Source organism: Dermacentor andersoni, chromosome 10 (genome assembly GCF_023375885.2).
Source record: "Dermacentor andersoni chromosome 10, qqDerAnde1_hic_scaffold, whole genome shotgun sequence".
Taxonomy (NCBI): domain Eukaryota; kingdom Metazoa; phylum Arthropoda; class Arachnida; order Ixodida; family Ixodidae; genus Dermacentor; species Dermacentor andersoni.
In genome coordinates, this window is record NC_092823.1 from 59,713,496 (window position 1) to 59,741,490 (window position 27,995).

At 45.9% G+C, this 27,995-nt stretch overlaps 1 protein-coding gene and 1 long non-coding RNA gene across 3 annotated transcripts in view; one reads left to right on the forward strand and one right to left on the reverse strand.

Moving 5' to 3' along the window:
• The first annotated feature begins 60 nt into the window (after positions 1-60).
• Positions 61-27,788, forward strand: LOC126543825 (F-box only protein 3-like). 2 transcript variants are annotated; one of them, XM_050190945.3, is made up of 11 exons: positions 61-343; positions 7,381-7,470; positions 11,560-11,720; positions 12,217-12,331; positions 13,723-13,804; positions 15,285-15,456; positions 19,333-19,417; positions 20,241-20,363; positions 22,883-22,998; positions 23,934-24,047; positions 25,513-27,788. In XM_050190945.3, the coding sequence occupies exons 1-11, from the start codon at positions 234-236 to the stop codon at positions 25,626-25,628; spliced, it is 1,284 nt and encodes a 427-aa protein (XP_050046902.1). In that variant the 5' UTR covers positions 61-233; the 3' UTR covers positions 25,629-27,788. The 2 variants fall into 2 exon arrangements, with proteins under 2 accessions (XP_050046902.1, XP_050046903.1); XM_050190946.3 differs by having other exon boundaries at positions 62-343; positions 11,560-11,714.
• LOC140213636 (uncharacterized) overlaps positions 12,678-27,995 on the reverse strand; it is a 40,244-nt gene continuing 24,926 nt past the window's right edge. Inside the window, exon 2 of the long non-coding RNA XR_011890551.1 lies at positions 12,678-13,862. This is a non-coding gene — a long non-coding RNA (uncharacterized lncRNA). The remainder of the gene's footprint in view (positions 13,863-27,995) is intronic.

Sequence of the window (27,995 nt, forward strand, 5' to 3'; positions counted from 1 at the left end):
GGACTAATTCTTAGAGCGAACGCTTCTCCGTTAAAACCAACAGCAAGCGCAACGTTTGCGAAGCAGCGTACTGTTTATGTATAAAAGCATTTAATCTTGTTGCATGAGGTTGTTGTGGTCCTGCGCTTGTCCTGCGCTCACGCCCGGGCCCACGGCAACCTACTAAATCGCCGCAAGGGGGATCACTGTCGCCCCGTTGGAGCAAGTGGAAGCTCTGTGGAACTGCTGTAATCATGGAGGTCGTGGGTCTCCGGAGAACTCCAAATCGGATCAGCCTGGACGATATGCCGTGTGAAATCCTCATAAACATATGTTCCTATCTGGACTACCAAGACCTGCTCCGGTACGAATGTTCGCATTATCCCCTGGCGACCCGCGCTGCGTCCAGCGAAATCAAACGTCCACGAGGCGTCTGCTACTGTGCGATGTCCCCGTCACTGCCCGCCGAACCGACTTTCATGCTTTTCGCTCTTCCTAACGCTTCTAATTTATCTCGATTAGTGGTTTCGTTTCGGGACCTCATTTAGCAATCGTCGGCCAACAACGCCTCAGCGGACGTCTGGCGTACTTGTGCGTGACGTTCCCACAGTAGTTGTAATTCTATGGCTGCAACAAAGTGTCGACACATCGACATGTTTTCACAGACGTCTGAAGGCATTGCTCTTTATTTTCTTTTAAATTGGTTTTGGTGTTAGGCAGAAATAGCTGCTAAACGACAACGTTGCTGCGGTTCCTGTAGCTACGTCCACGCACATATTTCCCTGCGAATTCGTGTTGTCTTTATGGCGGCAATTCCGATGTGTGCGAACACCTCTACGGTGTTGGTAAACACGCGACAAAGTGCCTCTATCACGTTTCGGACTTGTCTGCGTTCCCTGAGAGTCTCGCTACCAGAAATTCTCTCTGCAGGCAACCAGCCTGTACCACATCTAAACGAAGATGTGTTATGACCGCGATAATTGCTATAACTTTTAAGAGCTTCGTAAAAATCAACGCGGTGAAACCAAGAATCTTGAAGCTAGTGTCACTGGTGGTGACACTTGCCTCTGAATTTCTTACTAAGTGATCATGCGTTCAGCGCCGTCCGGCTACAATTATGCGATTGCCAATGTACCTTAATATAAATAATTACAAAGTTAATGAATGAACATTGACGGGTAACCTTACGGGCCATATAGCGTAAGCTCTCATGAACGCCGCTGTCGTGAGCCTTAGACGGCCAAAATTGTGGTTTCGTCTCTTTTTCATCGTCAGTAATTGGAGAAACTTGTCGAAAAACCAGGTACATTCGTCAATGAGGCCATATATGCAGATTCGTAGGTGTTCAAATTTTTGTCGATAAAGTGGTGGTCATGCAGCTTGTCATCTAGGTGAAGAAAAAGCCCACTTGCCTCGTTAATATGGCACTAAGTTGAAGGATAAAAAAATGGGGCTGTTACGTAATGCACATAGTCAAACGTAGACGATAGTTGCAATCTTGAAGCACAGTGATGCCTTTCTGAGCTCGAGGAACCCAAAGACAGTAACAAATTTTCAGTGTGTGTGGTGCATGCTATCATAACTGCACTTGTGCAAGGCCCCCCACGAGACTGTGCGAATCTCTGAAGAGCCTTCCCTCTCCCGCTTCCTAACCAAGCTCCACCTTTCTCAATCAGACCACGAACGATTCTTTCACAAATCAATCGAAATGCCTCATCTATTCTTTCATTCTACTTGGGAAGCTTCTTGCACTAAGAAAATTTGTCCATATCCAACGTACAGTTGGAGCCTATGTGGATGATTATTTGTGAGTGTGGATGACTGTATTTACTGTCATCCTATGAAATGTCTAATCTCATGGAACATGTATTTTTATGCATCGCAATGGTTGCAGCTTCTATAACCCTTGAGTCACATTGGCACGTGCCCAACAACCTGGACGGGCACATGCCCATTCTGGAGGAATTGGCCAGTAAGGGACACACACGCAGTGGCAGACGCCGAATGTCTAAATAATAAAATCAAGTAAATCAATGAAACTGCGTAATCTAACGCGTTGTTTCATTAAGAGGTGGGTGTGCTTTAAAGGACAGAGGTGGTACTTACTAGCACTACTTCGACGGTCAACTTGCAGGGTTTATGGAAGCCCATTCACTGGTACTTGCATTCAGAGCATATATAAGCTTTGGATGTATATCCACGAAAATATCCGGCAAGGAAATGCCAGACCCTAGTGAACAGGCAAAAGAAAGGAAAGAAAAAGAAGGTTTGCTTTAAAACTATAGACCGTTTTCCTGTTCACATAATGTACGCTCTTAAAGGCGGTCCTCTACAAAATTTACTGGAAGCTGCTCTGCTTTTAGTGTTGTCTACAGAAGCTGCAGGTAAGAAACTTCAGTGAGCATGGGAATGATGTGTGGTGCATGGATTTGGCTAAACTTTGCCCTTCTGGCTTCAAAAGACAATTGCACCCGCTGCGGTGACAGTGTATATGGTGCTCTGCTGCTTAGCAGGAAGCTGCGGGTCCGATCCCTGGCCGCAGGGGCCACATTTCAATGAGGGCAGAATGCGAAATTGTTTGTGTGCGTGTCGAAGCTGAATAGAGTAACTGTGCTTGGGAGATGAACAGAAGAAAACAGATGAAGTGCTTCGTCCATATCTTGTTGTTCTCACTGTCCCTTGCACTGTTACTCTATTTAGCTTCGACGTGCACCAACTGACCCAAGTTGGCACTCCTTTGAAGTTTATGTTGACGGTAAATAACCGCAAACGGTAAAGATTAGTCTGGTGCACTTCACCACGGTGCCCCTCATAACTCGGGACATTCTTTAAGGACGTCAAACCCCACAATTTTAATGCTATAGCATTAAGGCCGCTGTGTCGCGCAAAATGCAGTATCGGCATCAGCGGAGTTGTCTGTGAGCAAAAATTTCCGTCTATATTTAGGTATATGTACGTGCCAATCCTCTCTATATGACCTGCGGTATATACGGGCTATACTGCCACACCATATTATCACTAATGTTGCTCATACCTTGTCTTACACTCTTGACAAAGTTATTCCTCAGAATTTTGGGAATGAGGGCCCATAAACAAATGTCATGAAACAAAACACCAACAGCGCACGGCTTGTATGTTAAATCTTCTCAGACTTCAATATTAACAGTGCGAAAAAATAACAGAAACCTGAAAATTATGTAATTTTTGGGAGCACGGCTGTAGGGGTATTACCCCCAGGATCGGCCCTTACAAGAGGCCCAGTTTATACCAGAAAGCTGGCCTTGATGCATAGCATTCGCTGCCAGCATTTCCCGGTAAACGTTATGGTTACATAAGCTGCAGTTGCCAGTAAACATGAGAAGTAGTTGGGAATCTTCTAACGCTATTGTGTTCCACTCTTAAAAGCGAAGCTTAAGCGTCCTCCAATTTTTTATTCTTATAATGACTTTGTCACTTTTGAAGGGGTCATGGTGAACTAATGGCGGCGTTATAAATGCAGCGATTTGATATTATATTGTGTGTGCTTGGAGGCCTATTGATTTTGTGCATTTAGAAAAATATGGCGTTTTGGTAATTTAGAACGGTAAAGCCTAATAAAATGATGCCATAAGAACATCTTAAGTCACAAGCACGGATATCCACCTAATACCCAGCCAATGTATATGCAGCTGGCTATTGCTAGGGAGAAGACACGGACCGTGCAACAACAGTCCAATGAAATTGTGCCAGCATTGAAATAGAAAGGTTAAATGAAAGACTCAACGGAAACGTGACGGAAGATGCTGAAATGTGAAGAAATGACCTTAACATACGCTAGATGCAAATACAGTTGTGCGATGCAGATGGCAAAGATGTGTACGGTGCTTGCATGCGAAAAAAAAAAATACATGTCATTTTGTTCGTAAAGACAGACATTAAGAAAGGTTTAGCACATCATAAAGTTTATCGAAGAAGGGATAAATCAATTTTGGACAAGCTCTTGTCCGTGTAGATTGCTATTCGCTATGCAAGTTATGCAGTTTCTGTAGATTTGTTCTGGACGGCTGATTCTTTTTCCTTTTTTTTATACATTTAGTACACGTTTTCTATCATGGAAAGGAAGCAGCAGCTGTATACCCAGCGTTTATATCCGTACCATGAACATTTACGTTCGTGCAGCCTTCATATTTTAAACCAGTGCACCTTTATTTTTCCCCTTCTTTCTTTTCTGCCTGTCCGATTTCCTGTTGTTGGCCAGTTTTACCTGCTGTCTGTGCTCTTTTGGGGCTCCAAATGCGCTAGCAGTGCCACAGAGGAATCATTTATGGCTTAGCAATGTGAAGTACCTGCACTTGAAACACGCAGACAAGCTACAAGCACTCCATTTTGATATGTTAGCTGCTTTGTGTTCAAAGCTTGTATGTTTATTTGTCTTACTGGATATTGAGAATGCTTGGTTGTGATGTAAACAGTTTTACTACTATGTGTTATGCACAGTGCGAATGAAAAGCATGCCACCTGGGCTTTTTTCTTTTTCTTCTTCTTCTCCAAAGATGTTACTAGCACAGAAGTGACTGAGATGCAGAGGATTATGGGCAAACACCACAAACACTGGACTATAATTGGTATTTACTTGACCCTGGGCTACACCAGGTAGAAGTCATACCCAACACAATTCTTACTGTCATATGCATGCCACTTTGACAAGTTCACTGCAGCGTGGGTCACGGTGGGTCACGACAGTTATTTTGCAACGTGCGCTTTGCTAGGAATTAGTAGAATCCGCTTAGTAGGAATGTTGACACTAGCACCTGCCTCTGAATATCTGCCTCCAAATTTGCGGCAATGTGTGTTGGCTTTCCGCATGTGATTTTCTCTGGAAATGTTTGTTATGCTCTGCGGAACGAAACTTTATGGATTTAGGGATCAGTATGATCGAAACCAGTGCTAACTTTTTTTTTTTTTTAACGCCCAGCTGCCAGCCAAAAGGATATGCCTTGACCGTCAATTGACTTTATTATCGCAACAGCAACACTTTCAATGATGTAATTTCTTAAAGCTTGATTAGTGGTACCTCTTTTTCCAATTTCACATCTTGATTTGTTGTTGTGCGTATGGTGTCTGCCTCTTGAACACGCAGAATCCCACTCTCTATAAGCTATAAGCAGTATCTTTTTATGTGTTCGAAGAAAAAGAGAGGTATCTAACAGAGAAGCTAAGGTAACCCATTTCGCCTTAGTCGTAGCTTTTCATGTCCCTTCTCTAATTTCCTCGGGGTGCTCTGTTTTATTTTTCTGTGAAATCATTGCAAAAGAAGTGTGCATCGACTCCCTGTAAGTGTGCTTTCCCACACTGCACCTATGACCAGCTAGTGACGACGTGGGTTACGACTCACGAGTTGCCAACTTGCTTGACCGATGTCAGAAATTTTCTGGAAGTGCTTTCATGCGAAACATGCTGAACAATGTTGATTTCAAACCAAGGGAAGCAAACAGTAATTGAACGACATTGATTCAGAGAGAGCGAGGAGCAAGTGCGTGGCTTAGGAACTAAAGTGTGGTGTAGCTATGTGAACTCGTTGAGATTAGTGCAAAAAGTGAGAATGACGTATTCACTTTGACGTCGATATTAGTTTCCCTGTTGAATTATATTCGAGGAAGGATTTTGATCACTATTTCTCAGCCCTCTAATTTCTGAGTGTCGGCCTACGCTCGTGTAAGTGCAGTAGCACTTTCACAACAGATTAAAAAAAATAGAAGGGCATGATAAGCTCTCTGTTAACACGATGCCTTCCTTTCAGAGGCCTATATCGACTGCAATATCTTGCTTCTGATAACAGCAACGCGGAAGCGTGTGCTGTCTTAGTTTGTGAGCGACGCATAACGAAAGGGTGCTATCGCAGTGGAAGCAGTTCAGTCGTGCAAGCTGCCACTGATAACTCTTGACACCTCTCACTTTTACGTGGATCCAGTTCAAACCATATCTTGAGAAGCGCGGTGTTATCTTTGTGCGAAAGAAAATTCTGGGTTCTCGACACACTGGCTGCTATATACTGCACTGTTGGCCATAGTCGATCAAGGCACATGAACTACTGCATCAAGTTAAGTTTTGACATTACATTATGACAACTTTTATCAGTGGAACTGCAAAGAGAGAAAATCAATGGTTAGTGTAAAAATAAAATCCCTATATAGGGATAAAGGGAATGCAGACACCTTATTGCCAACTTTCAACAACTTGATTTAATGAATGCCAAATCACAGATACAAATAGGCTAAGTGTTATAAATTATACACCATGGAAACATGTGATTCTTGCAGAAATTCAACGAAAATAACAGTGCCATTTTGGTGCACGGAAATGGAACCATTTTGTGATTCATCTGCCTTCCAGGCAAGCGATGTGATGAGATTATAAGTTTTACAGTATCATGCTAATAGATTAAAAAAGTTGAAGGTTGGCCTAGTTGGTATTTTGGCATGAGGACCATCTTGATATAGCGTGCAACGGGACAGCACAACAGAAGGGAAGATGAACACACGCGCTACGCTAATAGGGTTTGCACAACACAAGTAGCTGTATTTCGTGTGCTTTGACTGCGAAATGAATGAAAAGGGGACCCAAGGGGCCCGAATTTCTTTAGTCGCAACCGTATGAAGCCAAACAGATAATAAAGCCAAGGAAAGGATAGGGGAATTCATCTGTAGCTTTTAACTAATGTGTAGCAATCATATCATAAAGGGAAATGAAAGTGGACAAAAGAAAGACCTTGCCACCGATGGGAGCCGAACCCAGAACCTCCACATTACACGTGTGTTGCATTACCAGTTGTACCACAGTGATGGCTGTTCCCAAATTCTTGGGTTATTATGAGCATGTACAAAATGTAACTCGGGGGGTGTTAGCCAGCGCCCCTCAGAGCTGTAGTGGAACATCTTTTTTGGCCAATGGCAGAATGCCATTTATTAATTGAAAAAATAATAATAATGCGCCAAAAGCACGCAATTGAAAGGCACATTTTGGTGAAGTTGGGCGTGCTCGTGTGTCTGTACATTTTCTCATGACTGGGAAATGTGCTGCCTAATAAAAAAATTTGGCAAAATGTCTTAAATGTACTTATGTGTGAAAGATGGTATCATGCAAGAAGACACTGAAACTCAGTCGGACACTTTTGCTGTTTTTATATTTAACGTATTAGCTGGTAAATCATACTAACCAGGAATGTATTGGCGAGATTCCACTGTATGCATGCATTCGACTGCCGCAGATTGTCCCGTCATGCAATCATCATTTTGGTTGGTTATGTAAATGAACAGACGCAGTAAATTCTTTTTGCAGATTCTCACATTTGAATTAGACTTGTGTTTTAACTTCCTTCCCTTAGTTCTTAATTTTTAAAATTTTCTACGACTGCATCTGCAGGTGTAGCCGCCTGAGCCGTCGGCTTCGGGATGTCTGTGCCCACGACCCCCACTGGCGCGGCCTGTGCTGGAAGTACTGGCTGGAGACAGAGTAAGGTCACTTTGGTTATTAAACCTGTATGACTGAAAGTTGACACAGTGATAACGTCACGTGATAGTGACAGGTACTGGTTGGCACGTAGGCAGGCAGACGTGAACATTGGAGTATGAAATTCATGAGTTGAGCAGTGCAAAGAGATGTTCACACTGGTTGCCTCAAGAATGGAATACCAACTCAGCCAGCGAACCATCGTTTAGAAACATCAATTGTTTATTGGGTGGCCTTGTGTGGCACAAAACAAACTACTACAACTTGAAAGCAATAGTGGCAGTATTTGCACCACACTCGGCTATCTGTATATGCGTCATTGTAAGTTCCAGAGCCGTGAATTGTCCTCGTGTCATTTCGAGAATGTACTAATCGTTTGCAGCAGGCATGCAGTCTGATTAGACAGGCCCCCATGTCTGTGGTTACAGCGCTCGTGACATAGTACAGATGATTTGATTTGATACAGTGAGCCTCACACTGAAATTAAGTAGTGAAAACAGTGATGATTTGATGGTTCTATTCACCGGCAAAAAGTCAAACAGAATGTTGGCCCTGTCTTTGTTGTCACTTTGTCAATTCATTTGTCTTGCAGCATGCTTTTGCTGTGAACCATCGAATCTCCCATACCACATGCTCGTGCATCTCATGCCAGATTTACATTACTATCAGACTAATACCGATGTATTATGACGCAGTCTACATTTGGCAACACACTTATATTCACATGCTTTCTCTATTACATTGTGTTACCAAGGCGTATTAAAGCAAACCGCATACAATGTGCAGTTACACTAAAGCCTCTTTTTATAACTTGGTAACATCATTGATTAGGCGAGTTGGCTCTGCATGATTCAAAATGTAACAGTGTGGCTTGGGACAAAGGTTTATTTTGAATCTCATTATAGGAATAGCTGAAATTACTTCATTACCATCCTCGCAGCCAACGCTCCAAAGTGCCACCGTGAGCGATCACCAAGGGAGCGATCGGAGATATTTTGTTCGATATGCGTTCTGTTCGGGTGCTGCAACGTCACTAAGTGGCAGTATGCAAAATTTGTGACAACGGGGCGGAGAGAGCAGCCAATCAGGAAGCAGTGACCTCCACGGAAGTTTACTTCCGTCGTTTGTTGTCTGCTTGCAGACAGTATACTACAAAACGAAATGTTTCTCGTCTTCCAAATGAATGAAATCTTTATAAAAAAAAATGTATTTTTTCTTCCTAAGCCCAAACACGTTTTCAAATAGTAGTACTATTTATAACTATTAGTTCCTTTGCATCGTCCCTAGGTGGTGTCGCGCACAGGGAGAAGAAAAAAGAAAAAGAAACGACGGGAAGAGTGGCGCACTTTTCAAGAGGCAGTGACAACATTCCAGTGGCTCGCTGGCACCGATGATGGGGTCGATTTCGCTGTACAACCAATGAATTATTTGTTTCGAGAAACAAAAACGACGCCGGAATTCACTTTCTGGCATTTCTTCAAATGCGTTTCGCACCGCCACCCGCTCTCCTCCTTCCTCTAGAAATGCCAGCACAACAACCTAAGTTCCCAACAGAAGCTCCATTTTCTCGAATTAAACTATGAATTGGATCCAAACGTGCCATGCCGCAGCCGCCGATTGGATACAATCCAATCCACCAGACACGCCATGCGAAGCCGTATGATCGCTCCAAACTTCCCAGCTCCCGTCGGGTTCGGCGCCTAGCAGATGAAATGCTCGGTGGGAGGATGATTGATAGGAGCATGTCGTCATTTTGACGTCGGCAAAAACGTGGCCACGCCCCGCAGCTGGCGACGTCGGCGCGCCGGTGACCGAACGAACGCGCCGAACAACCATCTCCGATCGCACCCCAAGAATATATGAACAGGACATGATGCTTTTAATCCCTTTAGGCTGGATTTCAAGTTGGGGCAAAGTCTGGCTAGCTCTGCGGTCCAAGCAGTGACACAATCACTCTACACAGGTGCCACTGGGCAACATCGCATTCACACAGCAAAAGCATGTTCACAGAATCTGCATGCGTACTCTCAACTCCAATGCTCACGTGCATTGCCGAAACACCAGACGCTTGAATGTTATGTTCTGCGCCTCACTCATGGTTGCTAGTTCATGTAGGCCATGCAATCTGACTATCGCAGTTGTGTTTATTGCCAATAAAGCAACGAAGTCAAAACTCGCCTTTGTGATCACAAATGTAATTCTGTACCAGATAACTCGCCGAGCAAGCAAAACAAGTTCAACCCATCTTGACTTACTTGACGTTGATTAAGCTAAACAGATGACCGCCAAATTGGATGGAAATACCGCCCTGCATTTTCCATCCAACCTGCAAACGGAGAAAGCTGGATTTGGCAAGGGCAGCAAGTTGTGATGATGCGTGCGTCACGTGATGCGATGTCCGCTGCAGAAATTCCTGTTCCTCATCATTGTGCGAACGCTCTCTAACTGGACGTGTCCAGCAGTTTGTCCTGGTCCCTATTTCGATGCGTTCACACTGCGACGCCTTCTGCCGCACGAGGAGCCACGCGATAGTCTGGGACAAAGCGGCCACGTTGACACCGCATATCTTGTTGCACGCAACAAAATGCCTGTTGCTGCCCACAAACTCTCACGAGATGTGCTTTAACTTGCCAGGTTAAGTCTCGTAAGTTTGTTATGAATTCATGGTTGATGCAGTGGTATTTCGTATCTGTCTGTCTAATAGAAAAAAGAACACTGCACATACAACAGACGTAGACATTATATTAGGTGGCTAAATATGGTGAAGAGCTTTTATAAAAAACACGGATTGCACCAACGTCTCGTTTGGTTTTGTGCTGCTTTAGCATCGCATACATTCGCACTTCATAGCCACAACAATGGCATGATAGCGAACGCCGTGTTGATTGGGCTCACAGCTATACAGCGCACGCATGACTGTACTGACAGTCTCGACCAACACGTGTTGTCTCGACTACACACTATGTGTGCAAGATGTTGTTCACTCTCACCAGTTGCATTGCACCATACCTACATAAATGCAGTGCTGCATAAACCACATACTTATTCATAGACCAATCAATTCTGCAACGGGCTGGAATGGTCACGTTAATTTCCTCCAGCAGAATAGTACAGAGAAGTAAAAAATGCTGCGTACCCATGGTGAAAGCCTGATTCGGCTCGCAACAAACATGGGATACACATATGCAGGATTAATCCACAGCTATTTTAATGCACATAACATCCATGTACCACACAGTACACTTGTCCTGCAGGCTTCTCTTCGCACAAACCACGGCACAAATTCACGAAACACCAGCAAATATGCTTGCAAACAATGACGCGACTGGCCATGCCTGTGCCATTTGCAAAATGGCTAACCGAATGTTTACAACCGCAAGCAGCTTCCACCCGTGTCTGCTCTGTTCACTCGTAATCCCGCGTTCTGATTGGCTTGCGACAAGCGATCCTTGGTCAGCATGACGAGGGCTTTTTTTCTGTCTCGGGACGTAGGTTTTTCGATTGCCAACCGTAAATTTTCTGGTGCGAATGGGACGGTTGGTTTTGAAGGTCCAGTATGTGCTGCAAGCCATAGTGCCCTTAGCCATTTTGTGTTTCAATCCAGAATCCAGCTGGATAGTAACTCAGCACTCAGCCAAGGCACACAGAGCATATCCTGTGCAGAGCATGTCAAAGTCATCATCGGTTGTAGAGTGCGGTTCTAGAGCATGGGAGTCTTGAATTGCCATATTTGGCAAGTTACAAGTGGCATCACAAGCCGGTCTAGCCGAATTGTCATGTAATAAGCATCAATAAATCATAGTTCAGAACTGGGAAAGGGGTCATTTGTTAACTTATGTTCAATATTCATGATGTTAAAATGAGATTTAAAATTCATGGGGGAAACTTGAAGGGAATTCTTTCGTTACATCCATTAATTTGTTATGAGGTTCGACAGTACCGCAAAGAAGTTTTTTTCTTTCTCTGTCGTGTGTCACACAGTACTTCCTTGCTCGGCAAAGTAGGTTGCGAAGGGGATCCAGACATGACGTTTGCTTGCCGTAGCCAGCCGTCGTGCCCCTAATGCTTTGCGCGTCATTGCCGCCGCCGCAGGTTACCAGAGGGCGCCACATGGCGATCGCACTTCCAGGAGCTGTACCGCGACCTACGGCGGTATGTGCACTGCTATGCGGCTATGAAGGCCGCCTGGCAGAAGATCAAAACCTTCATGCAGCAGCACTGCCCGGTCATCGCACAATCCATCAAGGGTAACGGTGTGCACCTGACTTTTATTTGCTCAAAATGTCCATTTAGCCACGTTTTTTGTTTTAGACTACTGCGACCACCAAGGTAGCTTAGTGGCTGTGATGTCCTGCTACTTAGTACGAGGTCACGGGTCTGACTCCCGGCCACGGCGGTCGCATTTCGAAGGGGGCAAAATGCAAAGACACTTGTATACTTGGACTTACCTGCAGGTTGCAAAGCTTGAAATGGTCAGCTTGGAATTCATTCCGAGGCCCTTTGCTAGGGCATCCCTCATTACCTCTGTGCAGTCACGGGACGTTAGACCCACAATTTAGTTTCTTTCCTAACATGGCATCCGGCAGACCCCCGCACTGTTCACCAATCACTGTGCTCGGGTTTTTTAAACCTGCAGCCCACGGGGAGCTTTTTTTTTCCAAAGTAATGTGTTTTGAAAAGCTCTTCGTGGTGCTGCATCACTTGTGTCAAGCAGCCCTGAGAAAATGAGTGTCTGCCGTTCACGCCCAGCCGGGACAACAGAGGAGCAGCTCGACGCAGCTGAGCGCAAGCTGGGTGTGCGCTTTCCAGACGACCTGCGGTGCTGCTACCGGATCCACAATGGGCAGCGGCTAGCTTCACCAGGGTAAGCCACCCTGTCCTTTCACTAAAATCCTGGAGACTCTGGCAACTTTTCGTTACTTGATTACCTCAAGTCACGGTTGTGAGCCCCCAATTTAGAGACTCCCACATCATCTTGAGATGAACCCTTCTGCAACCTTTGAAAATGTTTGGGAGGACTTACCCAAAATCCGAAGAAGCAGGCAGCTTGCATGTGGCAGTGGACATATACTTACCATGTTTACTCGACTCTAACGTGCCTTTGAATGTAACATGCACTTGATTTGACCAGAAATGAAAAATGCAACAACCTTGGCTGTTCACTCATCAGAATTTTTTCATCGTGAGAAATTGATGACGATTTGTTCTCGTTTGGAAAAAAAAAAGTTTATTGCGTCCGCGCAACAGTGGCACAGACATCACTCACTGTCGCTGTTGGATGGCCTCCTTGTCACTACATCAACAGCCCACGCAATCTTATCATTGGTGCTGGTGATGGCATTTGAAAATACTACATGTTTCTTAAATGCCTCGCATAACATTTAATGAACTTGCAAAGTGGGCACAATGTTACAGCTCCCACAGCTGCAGCCAATGTGTGGATAAGTTTGGATGACAGTACTTATTAGAAGCTAGCAACTATACTTGTCACTACTGCAGTTCTGGTTTCATACTCTTTCCGAACTCTCATGCCATTTTTTTATTATTTTTTCCTGAATGAGAAGGTGCATTAGAATCGAGTAAGTACAGTATCACCCTAAAGTTAGCATTGTTTCTCTTTAGTGCCCATTTAACAGCTGCAGGCGATGCAGCAAACTTTGGAATCAAAGCTGGAAGCACTGGTTCGATCAGCTGGGTGCCATTGCTTGAGTACTGTGTTCATTGAACCCAGAATGTATCTAAGTGTGCATCACCCTTTTGGAAGTGGATTGGGGACATGGATTCTGGAATTCAATCCCTTAGTATGCATTGAATAGGGCACGTTGGAAAAGCATTCCCCAAAGTCCCAAATTGATTCCATGCCGTTTCCACTAGTTTTCTTTCTTCGCCGAGTTTTTGAAGAGTGTGGAGAACAGCCACACTTATTATGGCTTACTACAACCTGAGCAAGCTGGTTGCCACTTAAGGGAACCCTGAAACACTTTTTTACTATTGCAGCAGCCACTGCTTCGTATTATCAGCAAAGCTGCAACTTATTTAGCTTGCCCCCTCCCTTTAACAGAAGTGACATTTGGGCAAGTTGGTGTAGCTTCATCTTAAGCAGCGGCGTAGGACAAACACGGAAAAGAACGAAAGAAGCAACTTCTTTTTGTCCTTGTCCACGTTCGTTTTTCGCTATTACTTAAGACGCTACTAGTCCCTAGCTGACGTTGCAGACGGCTCCTCCTGCATTACTGAACGAGGTTCCCCTTGCAGGTTGATGGGCAGCATGAGCATTCCGACGCACTACCGCTCGGAATCTCTTTTGGACCTGGAGACAGCCATCGCAGGATTCCAGGTCAGAGGACTCCAGGTCTCTATGCACAAAGTGGGCATGCACAAAGTAGCACAGGAGCCTGCATATGAAACCACACAGGAAAGGACAGGTCCTTATAGCAGACGACATTCTTTGCCCAAAACGAACAAGTGTGTAGAAAGAAGTAACGTGAACAGTACCAACTAGGCGGAAACTTCAAACTTTTATTTGAGGAGGCCGGACCTAGTTTATTTCTTGCATTATTACCCTGATTGTGTGCCTCATGTTTATGAGGTTCTCTAAAAAACAAAAGCAAAATAAGAAAGCACATAATGGCAAGATTGAAAGGTAGGCTAGGTACCTGAATCCTAAGGATGAGAAGAATGGAGCAAGTGTAGGACACAAAGTTCTATGAAAAGACAGTACAAGCATTTTCTCGCAACTGGATTTTTTATTTGTAAAAAAAAAAGCATTTGATATATGCACACCTTAGCAGAAAAAAAAAATGAGTGCTCAAGTGAAAGAATGCATGCAGAGCAAGGCGTGGGCATGGAGCTCTGCTTTTTCCGTTGTCTTCATTTCCACGAGATGCAGCTTCCCAAAAGCACTTTTCTGTTTCTAGACTGCGCCTAATCTTGTGCGTGACAGCCCTAGTGTCTGTTCATGCATGAATTTTTTGCAGAACTTTTGTCTTGCATTTTTTGCTTGCCTATGTATATAAGGAGTGTCTCTTCACCAAAAATTTTGTCATGTCCTTTTTCATTTTGTATGTGTGTCCCATGTTCACTTTTAAAGTAATACTGACATGACATTTTCACCCCGTCTCTCTTTTTTTTTTTTTTTTTTCAGTAATTGAAAGTGTCAGTTTTGTAAATCCTAGACTTAAAATTCTGGCAAGCATCAGAGCACCCTAGATAAATGATCGTAACATTTGTTTCAACTTAACTACTTTTGCTTTCTGCATCTGGGGAACATGATGCACTGGCTTGCTTCGTTTTTGCAGTTGCATCGGGAGCCAAGATAAATGTGCACAGCACTCTCGTTTTGTTGGCAACAACATCATCATAGCTGGCCTCACTGCTGCTTGATTTTAACCAATATTTCCTCTGTGTCATGTCATCAAGATGCAGTTGAACATCATTACAAGGAAGTCGAATCGGACAGGAAAACATGTTTGTTAACTACGATATTCCATATAAGCATATATTCGCTACACGTTGATGCTGGCAAGAAATATTTTATATTTACTATGTTATACCACTGCATTATATTGTCGACGACACCAAGTCCAGTGTCTCTAGACCAGCTTTAGTATTATTTTAAAATACCGTACAACTGTTCGTGAACTTTCACAATTGCTGTGTCTGATCCTTTTAAGTGTGAGAAGCGCATGCTAGAGTTTCTACAAATTCAGAAGTGTTTCTAAGTGCTCCTTTAATTTAATTATCTTCAGAATGAATAAAGGGAAATGAACAGTGGGGTCTCCCTATCCCTCTCTCTCTCTCTCTCCACACGAGCGCAGAGCAGGGATGGCCTACAGGGCTGCATGCCACTGACCTTCTGCCTACACTCGGGCCTCACCCAGTTCATTGCGCTACACGACATGGACGGCCACGCACCAGGGTGCGTCTTCTACCCATCGCAGGACCTCACCCAGGGCGTGCGGGGGCACCCGCTTGACGCCTTCATCACCGGTGAGCGTTATGCCTTTTTTATTGTTGTTGTTGCTGTTGTTGTTAGTTTAGAATGGGTGCTTGTTCTCTTAGCTCGAAACAGTGTAGTGGGCTGCGATCTTCTAGCAATTCCTTTTGCTCTTGCTTTTGTGCCACTCTTATCATTGACCTTTAATGGCTGGCTGAACCCGTTGATAAAGTGGGCGGAGCATCGCTCTGACCACTGAGAATGAAAAGCGCAAGAAGGAATAGTAGCATCGAGAATGCATCGCTGTGAAAATCACGGCCCTGGGCATTGTCCGGAACCGAAATCAACCAACGGGGTCCCGAGGCATGTGAGCCTTTTAATCATCGTCAGCATCAGCAGCGTGTATTACTTCCATTGCGGGGTGAAGGCCTCTTGCAGGGATCTCTGATTCCTCACCCGAACCCATCCTGTCTCTGCGAATTTCTTATTCGCACCAACCGATTACCTGACCCTCTCCATCGTTTTCATCCCTCTCTAGTCCTGAAAAATTATGCCTTTATGTCCAAAACCACTGTATTCCTTTTTTTTTTAGAAGTCCTTAGAAGGGTGTCATCTTATGCACCAACTCTAAGCTAGTATTACTATTTTCATACTCTGCTTTTAACCGTGTGTTTTTCTACATCATAACCCCGGCCACCTTTGCCCCTTCCCCAGTAGCCCTGTGGTTACGGCATTGATCTTCTGAGCTCTAAGGCCACGGGTACGATCTCGGATGTGGCAGCCACATTTCGATGGGCGTGAAATGCAAAAGCGCTCGTGTACTTCATTTAGGATGTTGAGGAAGCCCAGGTGATTAACCTGGAGTCCCCAGCGTGCCTCATAATCGGATCGCAGCTGTGGCACGTAAAAATCGAGCCTGTAAATTTTTTTTAGTCACTTTTGTGTCGTAGAAACCTACACCGCTGACAGGCAAACAGGCAAACAAGGCTCAAGTTGCTGCACACAGGTGCAGTGGTGTTGCCGCAATCACTCAGATAAATCGCAGGCTAGTCACGAGTCTGCAGCAATACACACTGTTTCCGAACCAGGTATAAAGGACGCTTCTGGAAAGTCTGGCAGCTTATTTGCTGTTGACTTTCACACGGATGTGGAATTTTATTGTGCATTTGGTTTTGTGCCTTGCTTAGGTGCTGTAATTGTCTCCTTTGTCGCATCCATTTATGTAAGTCTGTGGCAGTAACGAACAGAAAATTTAACTGCGTCAGTGGAAAGTACAGTGGTGCCACCTGTCATCATTATAGCAAAACAAGTTTGCCTGATGTTTCCCCATAAGGGAAAGAGTTTCTCGTACATGGCTGTCTGTCTGCAGCCCTGCTTTGCATAGAGCTGTCTCTTTTCTCAAGCCCTTCTGACTACAGTCAATGGATGACTTTTCAGACTCTCTAATCTAGGGTCTGTGAAAATTGGGTAGTCCGAAAAAAATGAATGCATGCCTTTAACTGCCCTCAAGGGCCCAAATCGCCACAGCTAAGTTCGAAACAGCTCTAAAGGCTTGCCAGTAAAGTTATTAGGCATATGAGAGCTGGTACTGTGACAGGAGATGGCGGGTGCACACCTTTGTATTAAGGAACACATTTAATGTCCCTTGACAGTGACCCCTTCGTACTATTGGTATGCTTACATTGCATATGCTTGACCGCGCAACACAGCTGCACTGCGGCGAAGGTGACTTTTGGAAACCGGCATTATGCAACGTTATAAACCCTTGCACTGCTTTCTGCATGTTATGGGTTAATAAATACATTAATTAAAATACGGCCAGCCTCTTGGGCTGGCCCAACGGAACAGTCATGCTATCTCCCACACTACTTGATATAGGCGGGTCAACCGCATGCTGCCTGGTGGCTTTGCAGACACATTGCCATCTGCACACCATTCCACACACCATTCCATTCCACACACCACATTCCACCATCACACCATTCCTCTCGTGCAAAGTTCTGCAAACAATAATCGAATACAAGTTCTTGTAAATAAGTGCTGTTATAATCACGCAACGTGGCACAGATGGAATAGTCTAGGCAGTGTGATTACAGCTGCAGACTACGTTCTCGACAATTTCTTCACCAGGAATTGCTTGCACATTCACTCACCCTTGACAATTTCTTGCAGCAGTGTTCCAGATCCCAAGAATTATTATCCATGTCCGATATCTTTGCAACGACAGTAACAGCACACTTTCTTCAGCACAGTGGTCGCAAGCTGACGCATGCAGCAATTGCTGCACCAACATTGTTATTGTAGCACGGTCGTATGGGTTGAAGTCACTTCGGTGGTTCCCACGATGTATTACCATCGAAGTGGTGCAACACCGAGAGCCAAGCCAGGGACACTGCCTTGGATAAACGCGCTGTTCTGCACACAAGAACTTTAAATTTGGACGAAACGTGCACCAAAAAGGGTGCAACATTGAAGGCATTGCTCACAGAACAATGATGCAGTCTGGTACGAGGCCACCTTGTCTTCCCTTCTCGCGCTCATTGGGAGCTGTGGAAAAGTGCAAACGTAATCGAGGCAGGTGTCACTGCATCAACGGTATCGACACGAGAGCAGGTTAACGAATCCAAGGGTTATGATCCTCCCTTTGGAGAGTGAATAAACACACTACAAATGCCAGCATGCCCTGCATGACGAAGGTGGTGTCCCGTCAATGGCACACTGCAGTAGCATGGAAAAAATTCTGAAGCGTAGAGAGAGGGAGTTTGAGGAGGCAGTGAGGGCATTGCAAAGGAGGGGAGTGGTTGTTGCGCATTGTTAATCGGTGGCGCTAGTTATATGCCACGAAAGTGTTGGTGTGTGTGGCACCGGCTTAACTGAGATCTCGTTGGTGCCTTGGGCGCTTTGGCGAAGTAAAATTCGCACTATGCTCTGCTAGGCGTATTTTCGGCACTAGGTGTAGCGGAGCGGTGGCGCCACCATACCAGTGCACGAGGTGGGTAGACAGGTCAACGGCACGCCACCTGGTGGATCTGCAGACGCAGCACCAGCTACACTCACAACACTGCACTTCGTTTCCATCAGTGAGGATGATGAAGGAGGAGTCAGGGCCATTGCTGACAGCAGCAAATCCTTTACATGGTAAACACCACACCAAACAGCAGGTAAGTTGATCACAAATCAGCTAGGCCTAACAGCACAAAACGAATACTAAGGTTGCCAGCGGATTAGCGTGCAGGAGCCGGAAACACTGTCTTGGATAAATGCACTGCTTTGCCCACAACTTTATGGTGCATATGTATGTGTGTGTGTCTTATCACTGTATACATATACCATAATCATCACCTGGAGTATCCTGTCAGCCAAACAGCCAGGCTAACATCTCCAGCATTTCATTGAAGCTTCTAGCTGTCTCTCAAAATGGCAGAGGTTGCAGCTTCAATCAATGCAGTTTTAGACCTGCGGCCACAGCAAAAGGTCTGAAAAATCGGACGGCGAAGGGCTTCAGCATGAAACATTTCAGACGTGGTCGTACATTGGCTCTATAGAACATGTGGCGGTGCCGCAGAGGCGTCCGAATTATCAGGCATGCGCGAAAAATCATTTGATGCATGTACCTAGCAATTCATGCACTCATTCAAGCACAAGCGTGATTCATACCAGTCTTGGGGGCTAAGTGGCAGTGACCTTCTGCTGCTGTGCAAGAGGTCACAGGTTTGATTTTCGTTTGACGCGGCTGCATTTCAATGGAGATGGAATGCAAAATCGCTTGTGTACCTTTATATGTGTACTTGAAGAACCCCAGGTGGTCTATATTGCAGAAGCTCTTAACCATGGCATCTCTGACAGTTCATGTGTTGGTTTGGGACGTCAAACCCCATAACTATATATATACATATATCCATCCTTCCTTTTACATTTACATTTTTCAGCCCGGTCCTTCGAAGAATGGTTCACCGGTTATGCCGACATGCTGGAAAACAACGAGTTTGTGGTAGTCGACAACCAGCCCTATAGGTACCGTTTCTTTCCGCACTGACTCACTCGCTGCGTCTTCGTGCGTGATGTTTATGGTCTGGTGTAGTTAAGTTTGAGCAGTTAAACGCAAAATGAGGTGAAGGAAGTCAGTAATTGCTGGTGTAGAGGATTTCAAAAACATTACTGTTTCTTGTTCTTGACTGCTTTAACTCCCCAGCAAAGTAGGCATGGCAATGTCTCTGTGCCTTCTTTTATACTTTCCAATAGCTATAGCCAACAAAACTAATCTAATTAGGGTTGCAGAGAAACCGAACTAGTTTGTTAACAAACATGTCAATGCCAAACAAGTGCGTCATGTTTGCAGCCAGTTGTTGTTTTCTTCAATGACATATCAGTCTCCTAAGGGGGCTTTCGCTCTAGCAGATTGACACAGGTCATGTGACTGACCCCTTTCTGGCCAACAAGAAACAACTTGCGAGTTGAGGTCAAGACCTCAAAAATAGACCTTGTTCTAAAAAAGCACTTTGTGTTACTAAGATACCTTGGCATAGTATGTTTTGCAACTAACACCTCCTACTGAACTTTTTGTTTAATGAAGCATTACGTTTAGTCCACTGTATGATGGCTTTAAACTATTCTGGGGTGCGATATCTTATAATGGTTTGGAAAGCAGACAGTTCACTTGCTAGCCTTCAGATTATCGGTAACTGCATGCGTTTTTGTGATCAAAAAACGATCTGTAAGCACTGCGGAGGCCTTTCTTTCTTTGTCTCTCCCTTTGTGTGACACACACATTTCGTCACATTGGGCATCGTTTTCTGCATGCCAGCTTTGTGGAATATTGCTTATCCTTTGCCAACAGGTTCTACCATGTGCCAGGCTGCGAGCTGACGACGGACAACATCACCGTCTCCGTGGCAACGTGCTTCATGCCAGAGCTGAGCAGCGTGAATCCCCCGCACTTCTTCCACACCTACCGGATCACGTGAGTACAGCCCCGCTGACTAATGTTAAAGTTTAGTAAGGCTTTTCGCTTAGTTCTGTCTAGAGATTGCACAAGTTCTCTTTAGAGATCACGGCTCAGGTGGAGGTCCCAGCTCATCAATGTGTCCGGTGTGGCTGTTGACTGTGCACGCGCATGCATGCCTGTGTAGTACCTTTTTGAATACAGTCAAACCCGGCTATATCGAACTCGCAAAAAAACGCCTATCAGTTCGATATAGAGTATAATTCGATATAAGCCTGCTAAATAATTGGATGTCATAAAAGCACATACCATTTATAAAATCACTTTATTAACGAAACTAGCTTAGTTTGGCATAAATTAGTCCTGCATTTTCTTCTGCTTGGGCAATTTCGCTGCCTGCGATGCACGCACTTCCCCACGTTGTCTAAGGAGTCGGAGCAGCTGAGGCCGCAACCTTCCGCATTCGCGCAGAAGCGCCGGACTAATGCGAGTGCACCAATCACTTCGGAGGATGTGGGCAAAGGACCGTAGTTGCTTTCCTCAATGTGCCTACTGTCATTTGTGCTCGGTACGATGTCGGCGATGTAGTCTTCGTTTCCGGGCTCTACCGTGGTCGCGACACCATCATCTGCACTCACAAACTCGTCCACCGTACATTCGAATGTCCCGGAAATGTTGTCAGCTAGCTCCAAACTTCGGCAACACCGGCAACGGCTTCGTCGCATTCATCAGAATTTACAGTCCTCACCGAGCACGCGGAAACCGGCACGTATGAAGAACCCCTCGTACACGGCCGTGCGTATGCGTCGGGCGCCATGGGCACCGGGTTGCGAGTCTGGCCACTTTAGCCCTAATCGTGCCGAGAGTGCTCCTCGGAATCTTGCACGCTGCGGGGACATGCAACTTCTCATCGCGTTCGACGCGATTTATGATTTCGAGCTTCACGACGAAAGGCGAATTCTGCCGCTTCGTCACGGCAACACTGCGGGAGAAGGCCCACAAGGCGCAAACACGATAAACCAGAGAAGCAGCCAGACAACTCGCACTTTCGGCATCTTGCACGAAGAGAGCACAAGAGCTTCTGATTGGCTGTCTGAGCAAGCGCTGTAGGCGGGCCAGGATCATCTTTTGCTGGGGAGTGTCGCTAGATAGTGATCTAAAGAAAGGAAGGACGCTTGATTCTGCAACCCGTGTGGGAGCACGGCGAAGCGTCGTCAGGGGAGAGGGGTGATAAGTGAAAGATGATAGAAAAAGAGGGAGGATGGTGGCCTAATAGACTCCACTATGCGCGACACGGGGAGTGTCGACGGCTCGCCCGAAGAGCCCGAGATAGCGCGGTCACGGTAGGGAGAGCGGTTGGATGGAGCCGCGCCGCCGGGTTTCCCCGCTACCGCGAGGGAAAGCCAACCTCTGGGGGCACTTTTCCGCCGCTTGACGTTCGATATATCGGGAGTCACTGCAATATTTGTTCGATGTAAGCGTAATTTTTGCTATATATACTCATTGTAACTATACCGTGACCAGAAATTGTTCGATATATAGAATAATTCGATGTAAACGGGTTCGATACAGTCGGGTTCGACTGTAAATGCCCTTAAGGGGCTCCTCGATGGTATTTGGCATAGCAAGCAAGCAAGTACAGTGTGTAGAACACACCGAGATGTTACGGATTAGCTAGAAAACCTGCACTGTGAAATTTCGCACATAAACGCAGTGCAACCCCTCCTCACTGCATACATTAGGTCGGACATAGCACTTGCTGCCGCTTGCTTGGCTTCTGGAGACGCCTGCAAATCATGGCTCGATCCCTGCGTAACTCCTCCGTTGACGCTCTCGCGCCCTTTTGGATTCGACATTTTTCTCTCGAATGGCCCTGTCACAAGCGGCGTCTGGTCACGCAGCACATGCTTCCGGAGAAGCCGAGCATGTGGGGCACTACGTTGTGCCCAACAATTGCAGAGAGGACAGGCCGCGCCGCCATTGTGCACGAAATTTTGCATTGGAGGAAAGCTGTCTTATAGGTTTTGCAACTCGTTTATTACCTCTGCCTTGGGTCAGCCGAGTTCACCCCTACACCTGCAAATTTCCTTATTTCATTGCGCGACTTAAATCTCTGCCACCCACGACTGCACATCCCTTCTCTTGAGACCTATTGCAAGACACGTGGCACGTATTTCAAACGTGTTTTGTACTGGATTTGTTCTTACACAGAATGTATTCACTCCTGACGTTAACGCCTCTCTGCCTACAGAATAGCTTAACCAAGAAAAATACTAAATTAGGATTGTTGATGAGCAGCTTAAGAAACTTCAAACTAGCTCGTGTGCTCTCCCTCCACCACCTTATATCACAAACGTTAAACAGTTTCTCAAACAGTAACTTTAGCATCAACTTCGGCATTTTGTCTCGCGTTGGCATTTGTTTAGCCCACACTTGGAGCTCTCTCTGACAATTTCAAGTAAGCTTAAACACAGGGCTCCAAGTGATTTGACATGCGATCACGTAACCCAACCCAGTTGCTCACTTCTCAAACCTAGCATGTCCATGTCGGAAGAGGCGTCGGACCGCGAGAGCTGTCAGCTGGAGACCCGCCACTGGATAATCACCGACGAGAACGGGCTGGAGGAACGTGTGGACGGCCGAGGCGTGGTGGGTGAGTAACAGTTGTAGTGCGACCTTTCGTTTTAATGGGAAGCACTCTTTGCCTCATGCCTGGCACTTCGCAGTTGATAGTTTTCTGCCTCGCCTCGTTTTTTGGGGTTCAGTAGTAATGAAGAAATGCGTACCGGCTCTTTCTTCTTTTGGCTAGACAGAATTTTTAAAAGGTGACCTGTGGCAGGTAGTACAATTCTATTCCTAGAACTGGATTGCCGAAAGAAGGCGGGCGTTACCAGGCGCCTCACAATGCTGGAGCGATGAGTGCCGCCAGTGGCAGTGGAGGCATGGGGTCTCGATAGTGTGCAAGGTGAGACCAACGGGAAACGATCAGCGTTGTTCAACGACCAGTGAAATGTTGCATAATGTTAGCTCGACATTTGCTGCTCAGACCAGAGCGCACTCTAGCTCCGCAGGGACACTAGCGTGTTTATACGTTAGTGGCATCCACGCAATGCTCCTGCTAGCAGCGAAATGCAGAACGCTGCCCTTGAGCGTTCGTGTAATTGCCATTTCAATAGAAAAAAAAGTAATTCTTCCTGAGGGGCAACTGTCTACCGAACTACCCCTGAGTGCGAGGAGTGGGAACACTCCAATAGTCTTGCCATCTCAGCTTGTCGCCGGCTGCTGCGCCACATATCACAGTTTTGCCCCCTCTATTGCCGGGCACTTCCACTGCTCTTGCTTGCATTGGTGGATACATTTTTTTCAGTGTTAGTGGCTCTAACACACTGCTTCCAGACACTGTGTACCTGCTGCTGCTTTCAAGAAGAAAAAGATGTTCGAACAGTTGTAGCTTCACAAAGCTGTCCCAGATGGCTTTATATTCTGCAGTGCCTTTATTTGCAGTTTAAGATGGAAATGAATATTGATTTGTCTCGGTCAGTGATGGGCACCGTCGTCACCTGTGTGTGTTGCATTCATGCCACGCAGGCGAGTATCCCGTGATGAGCCCCGGCGCCTACTTCTCGTGGGTGAGCTGCACCAGCCTGAGCACCACCTTCGGCAACATGAAGGGGCACTTCGTCATGCGCAACCTGCACACTGGTGAGCGAAGCACATGTGACTGGGCTTCTGAGAAACGGCATCCCGCAGTGTCTTTCAGATTTGTTTAAGCCGGGGAATGGAAACTATAAGCGTTGCTTGCGTTGAAATTAGGCATAATATGCGACAGCTGAGCACCTCTACAATGAATGCCTCTGCAACAAAGCGACCTGTGTAACGAAGGAATCAGTCTGCCCCGGTTCTATTGGGAACTGTGTGGTGCACGATCTTTACAACGAAGTCACCTGTATAACGGATGATTTCGAAGGCCCCGAGCGCTTCATCATAAAGACGTTCTGCTGTGCTCAGTCTTTTTGTTTGCATTTTGCTTTGCTCTTTCGTGTATTAGCACGTGCAAAGCCACCACATCTACTATCTCATCACTCAGATACTCAGATTTGGTATATTTTCTAAGATAACGATAAAACTGCTGTCAAATGCTTCCACATTACTTGATATAGTAACGCATCTGCAGACGCTCCGCCCCTGCAGCTTCCCCTTTGTTCGCACAGAAAATGATCTACAATCGAACCAGCCGTAGCTGCCAGTGCTGCACAATAGCACTGGAATGCAAAAACACGTAGACGCTTAGATTTAGGTGCACGTTAAAAGCACCCCGGTTGGTTGAAATCAATCCGGCACACCAGCCCAACTGCGGTGTCCCTTATAGGCTACGTGTCGCTTTGGTGTGTTGAAATGCCATAAGTCGTCGTCATTTTGCATGCACAATGTTATGACGCTTTCTCGACGAGCTAGAGTTGGAAGATGCTTTACAAACACGTGTGTGGGAGCCATTCATGTAAGCTAAGTTGTTGCTTAGCAATGACAACGAACCGTCAAAAGATCAGAGAACACAGTCAGCGATACCGTAATAGTACCCGCAAGTCATATTTTATGCATGCCCATGATTAAACAGGAGGGATATCCTCTAATTGCCCACGTAGTGCACATGTCTATTTCGTCTGCTGCTGAAGTTCTGGTTGGCTGGGCTGGGGTACGCATCAGGAGACAGGCACTCCAGTCAATCAGCACTTCAGCAGCAGACGAAATGGACATTCCACTAGGTGGACACTTACAGAATATCTCTTCTTGGTAGAGGTAATCCATCTGCTATATTTAACACCCGTAATCTGCTGCTCTAGCTTGATTTAGTGGTATGCTTTCTTCTAGTGTTTTCACGAATATTCTTCTGTCTCATGCAACATATATCACAGCAACGTTTTGCAGTGCCCTCCTAGCTAAGCTTGCGTTAATCTGAAGCCAGGTTTCCTTTCGCATTCTTTTTGTTCAAAACAAGTGGCCAACACCGGCAGTAACATAGGGCGTAACGTTATGCCAGCCAATGACAAAGGACAGAAGCAGTGGAAAAGTAATCATTACATATTATGGCCGTTGATCACTTGTTACAACTCGCAAGCGACCAGTTCGTTAACACTTCTAAGGTCATCAACATTTTGCTTTGTTCCAGGCGATATGACCGAGGTTCACTGTCCTGTTTTCAACATGAAGTGTCTACCGTACGTCACGTCAGCCGAGCGAGAAGCCATCAAGCGGCAACGGGATGCCGTCAAGAAGGCGCAGTGATGCCCGCGGCCTCTCTTGTTGCCGTCTTTGAGTCAGCGTCACCGACGCTGTCTGCTCTTTCACGTCACCAGCGGCATGGCCTGCAACGTTTCCTTAACACCAAGCTGCTCCTGCCTCAACAACCGCTGCGCTCTGGTTCAGTCGGGGAGCCACAAACTGATTGTAGCGACCGTGGAATTAACACTGGCTGCCTGGAGCATAAAGACCGGGTGTCTCAGGCCGTCTGGTGCATCGTGGCCGTGATAGTCAGCTTGGTGATGCAATACCAATAGGATTTTTTCTTTTCCTTTTCTTTGTGTGCGTGTTTGCTTGGTTATCTGTTTGTTGGGCCCATGTGATAGGTGCATTGGCATACATTCTTTTTCCCCCTAATTTGTGGGGTCTCAAGCGATGCCGAGCAGCTGAGCCTGACACGCTTGGTGCCACAGGTTTCTGCAGCAGCAATGATTTTGGAGCAATCGTTGTCAAGTGCCGTGTTGATAAGAAGTGGTGACGTTTACGAACAGTTGTGGCCGCTGCCAAGCTGGTGTCACGCACAATGTTTTTCTTAAGCCGGTCTCTAGGAGACAGAAAGGACTTTCTGAGCAATCAGTCTAGGCTTTTCTCTCTTTCCTTCTTTTTCTTTATTTCGGGAAGAGGCTATCTGCCCCACTAGTTTGGTCTGCTAAAATTCCGAGTTCACGTCTTGCAATAGAGACGTAAAGACATTCTCGTTGCTTGCTACAGGTTTCGTTTTAGGTGAGATGCGGTATTGCAACTACAGCCTCTTAGATTTTTGGTGGACAGTGTTACCTGGGTAGATTTATTACTATTTATTGCAAGTTTTGTCTGCAGACTTGCGAAACCTAATGGTGCAAGTTTTTATTTTTTGCCTCCTCCATCGCTGCCAGTAGTGTGGGTGTTTTGTTTGATCTTAAAGAGCTTTAGAGAGGTTGGTACATTTCATTCTGGTCCATTGTAAAGCAACCTAGGAATATGTGCAAATGATTGAACATGTTTGATATATGCTGACAGCATGAATTCAAGTGCAAACGAGAGGAGAACGACTTTAATGCTTTGTTGAATTTTTCAGCTTTGCCTGCGCCTATAACACCGGCTTTATTCAAGTTCTAAAACATAGGTTTCGGCCTGCATCGTGGTTTGGAACTGGCCATGGAGCAGTTGCATGTTGCACGTTCACGTAGTCATACATAATAGGTGCTTTTATCAGTTTTTCGCTGTTCCCTATTCGTTGACCGTACCGGCGTGGTCATTGCTAGTGGGAACACAGGGGCCCGTAATAGCACTGCGCGGAGCTCTACCGCTGGCGCTTCTCTACCGCTTCTCCAGTCTCTACCACGTATCACTTTGGTTGCAGCGCAGTCGCAATCAAAGCTATACGCAGAGTGCCCGGTGCGTCGTCTGCTGCAGTTCCAGATTTTCTGCGCGTGCATGGAGTGCTGACAACTCTGAGCCGCCACTGCGCGTGATCGAGATACCAAGGCACACGGCGAAGGGGAGGAACCATAGCAGACGACGCAACTGGCCGGTCGCTTTGATTGCACCCGCGCCGCAGATGCAATCAGGTGCAGGTGCAGGTGCAGGTGCAAGACTTAGTGAGGCGCCTGTGGTGGCGCTCTGTGGAGCGGCGCAACGGGCTCCCGCGTTCCCGCTAGCAGTGGCTGTGCCTGTACATGCCGAGATTCACAGTTTTGTGCAGCGTCAAGAGACGGGCTGTGGTGACAAGGATCATTTCCTTGCTCGCATTTCAAGTCGTGCATTATTTTGCCTCTGAATTTATTGCGTTAATTAGTTTAATGTTCTCATTTCCTTAACCTTGAGTGCATCCTGTGGGTGGTTCTCATTGACCGTAGGGTAAGGGATGCGCACGAAATGTGTACATAACTAGGAAGAACTAAGTCGGCTGTTTGTTGGACGTGCAACATGCGAAATGTGCACAGGCAATGATTTTGCGTGTGCAATGATTGCCCGTGTTCTCGACGTTCCACTTTTTTCTTAAGTTATGGCAGCTCCGGCTGTCCTCTCAACAACACCGTACAGGCAGTGTTTTCCGAGCGTTGATGTGAACAACGCAGACACTCTTCTTTTTTTTACCTATCCGTTCATCAAGGGAAGTAAATGTTGTAAATACATAAAAGTAAATAAAGACATCTGCAATTACGTGTTGTTGTGCGTGTGTGTGGGGGGGGGGGGGGGGGTGTCGAAGTTGGTGTGGTCAAGAAAGTTACTTTACACAGAGCCTAGGCATGTGCAATATTTCACTCACATGTAGGAGCGTACAAATGTTCAAAACTTTCGAATAATGAATCTAACAGTGTCTTATTCGATTCGGTCTTTGAATTGTAAAGTCATACTTTACGATTCTTC

Coding starts and splice junctions, on each gene's coding strand:
- LOC126543825 (XM_050190945.3), top strand. CDS start 234: ATGGAGGTCGTGGGTCTCCGGAGAACTCCAAATCGGATCAGCCTGGAC. Junction 344..7,380: donor GACTACCAAGACCTGCTCCG/GTACGAATGTTC, acceptor CTGCATCTGCAG/GTGTAGCCGCCTGAGCCGTC. Junction 7,471..11,559: donor AAGTACTGGCTGGAGACAGA/GTAAGGTCACTT, acceptor CCGCCGCCGCAG/GTTACCAGAGGGCGCCACAT.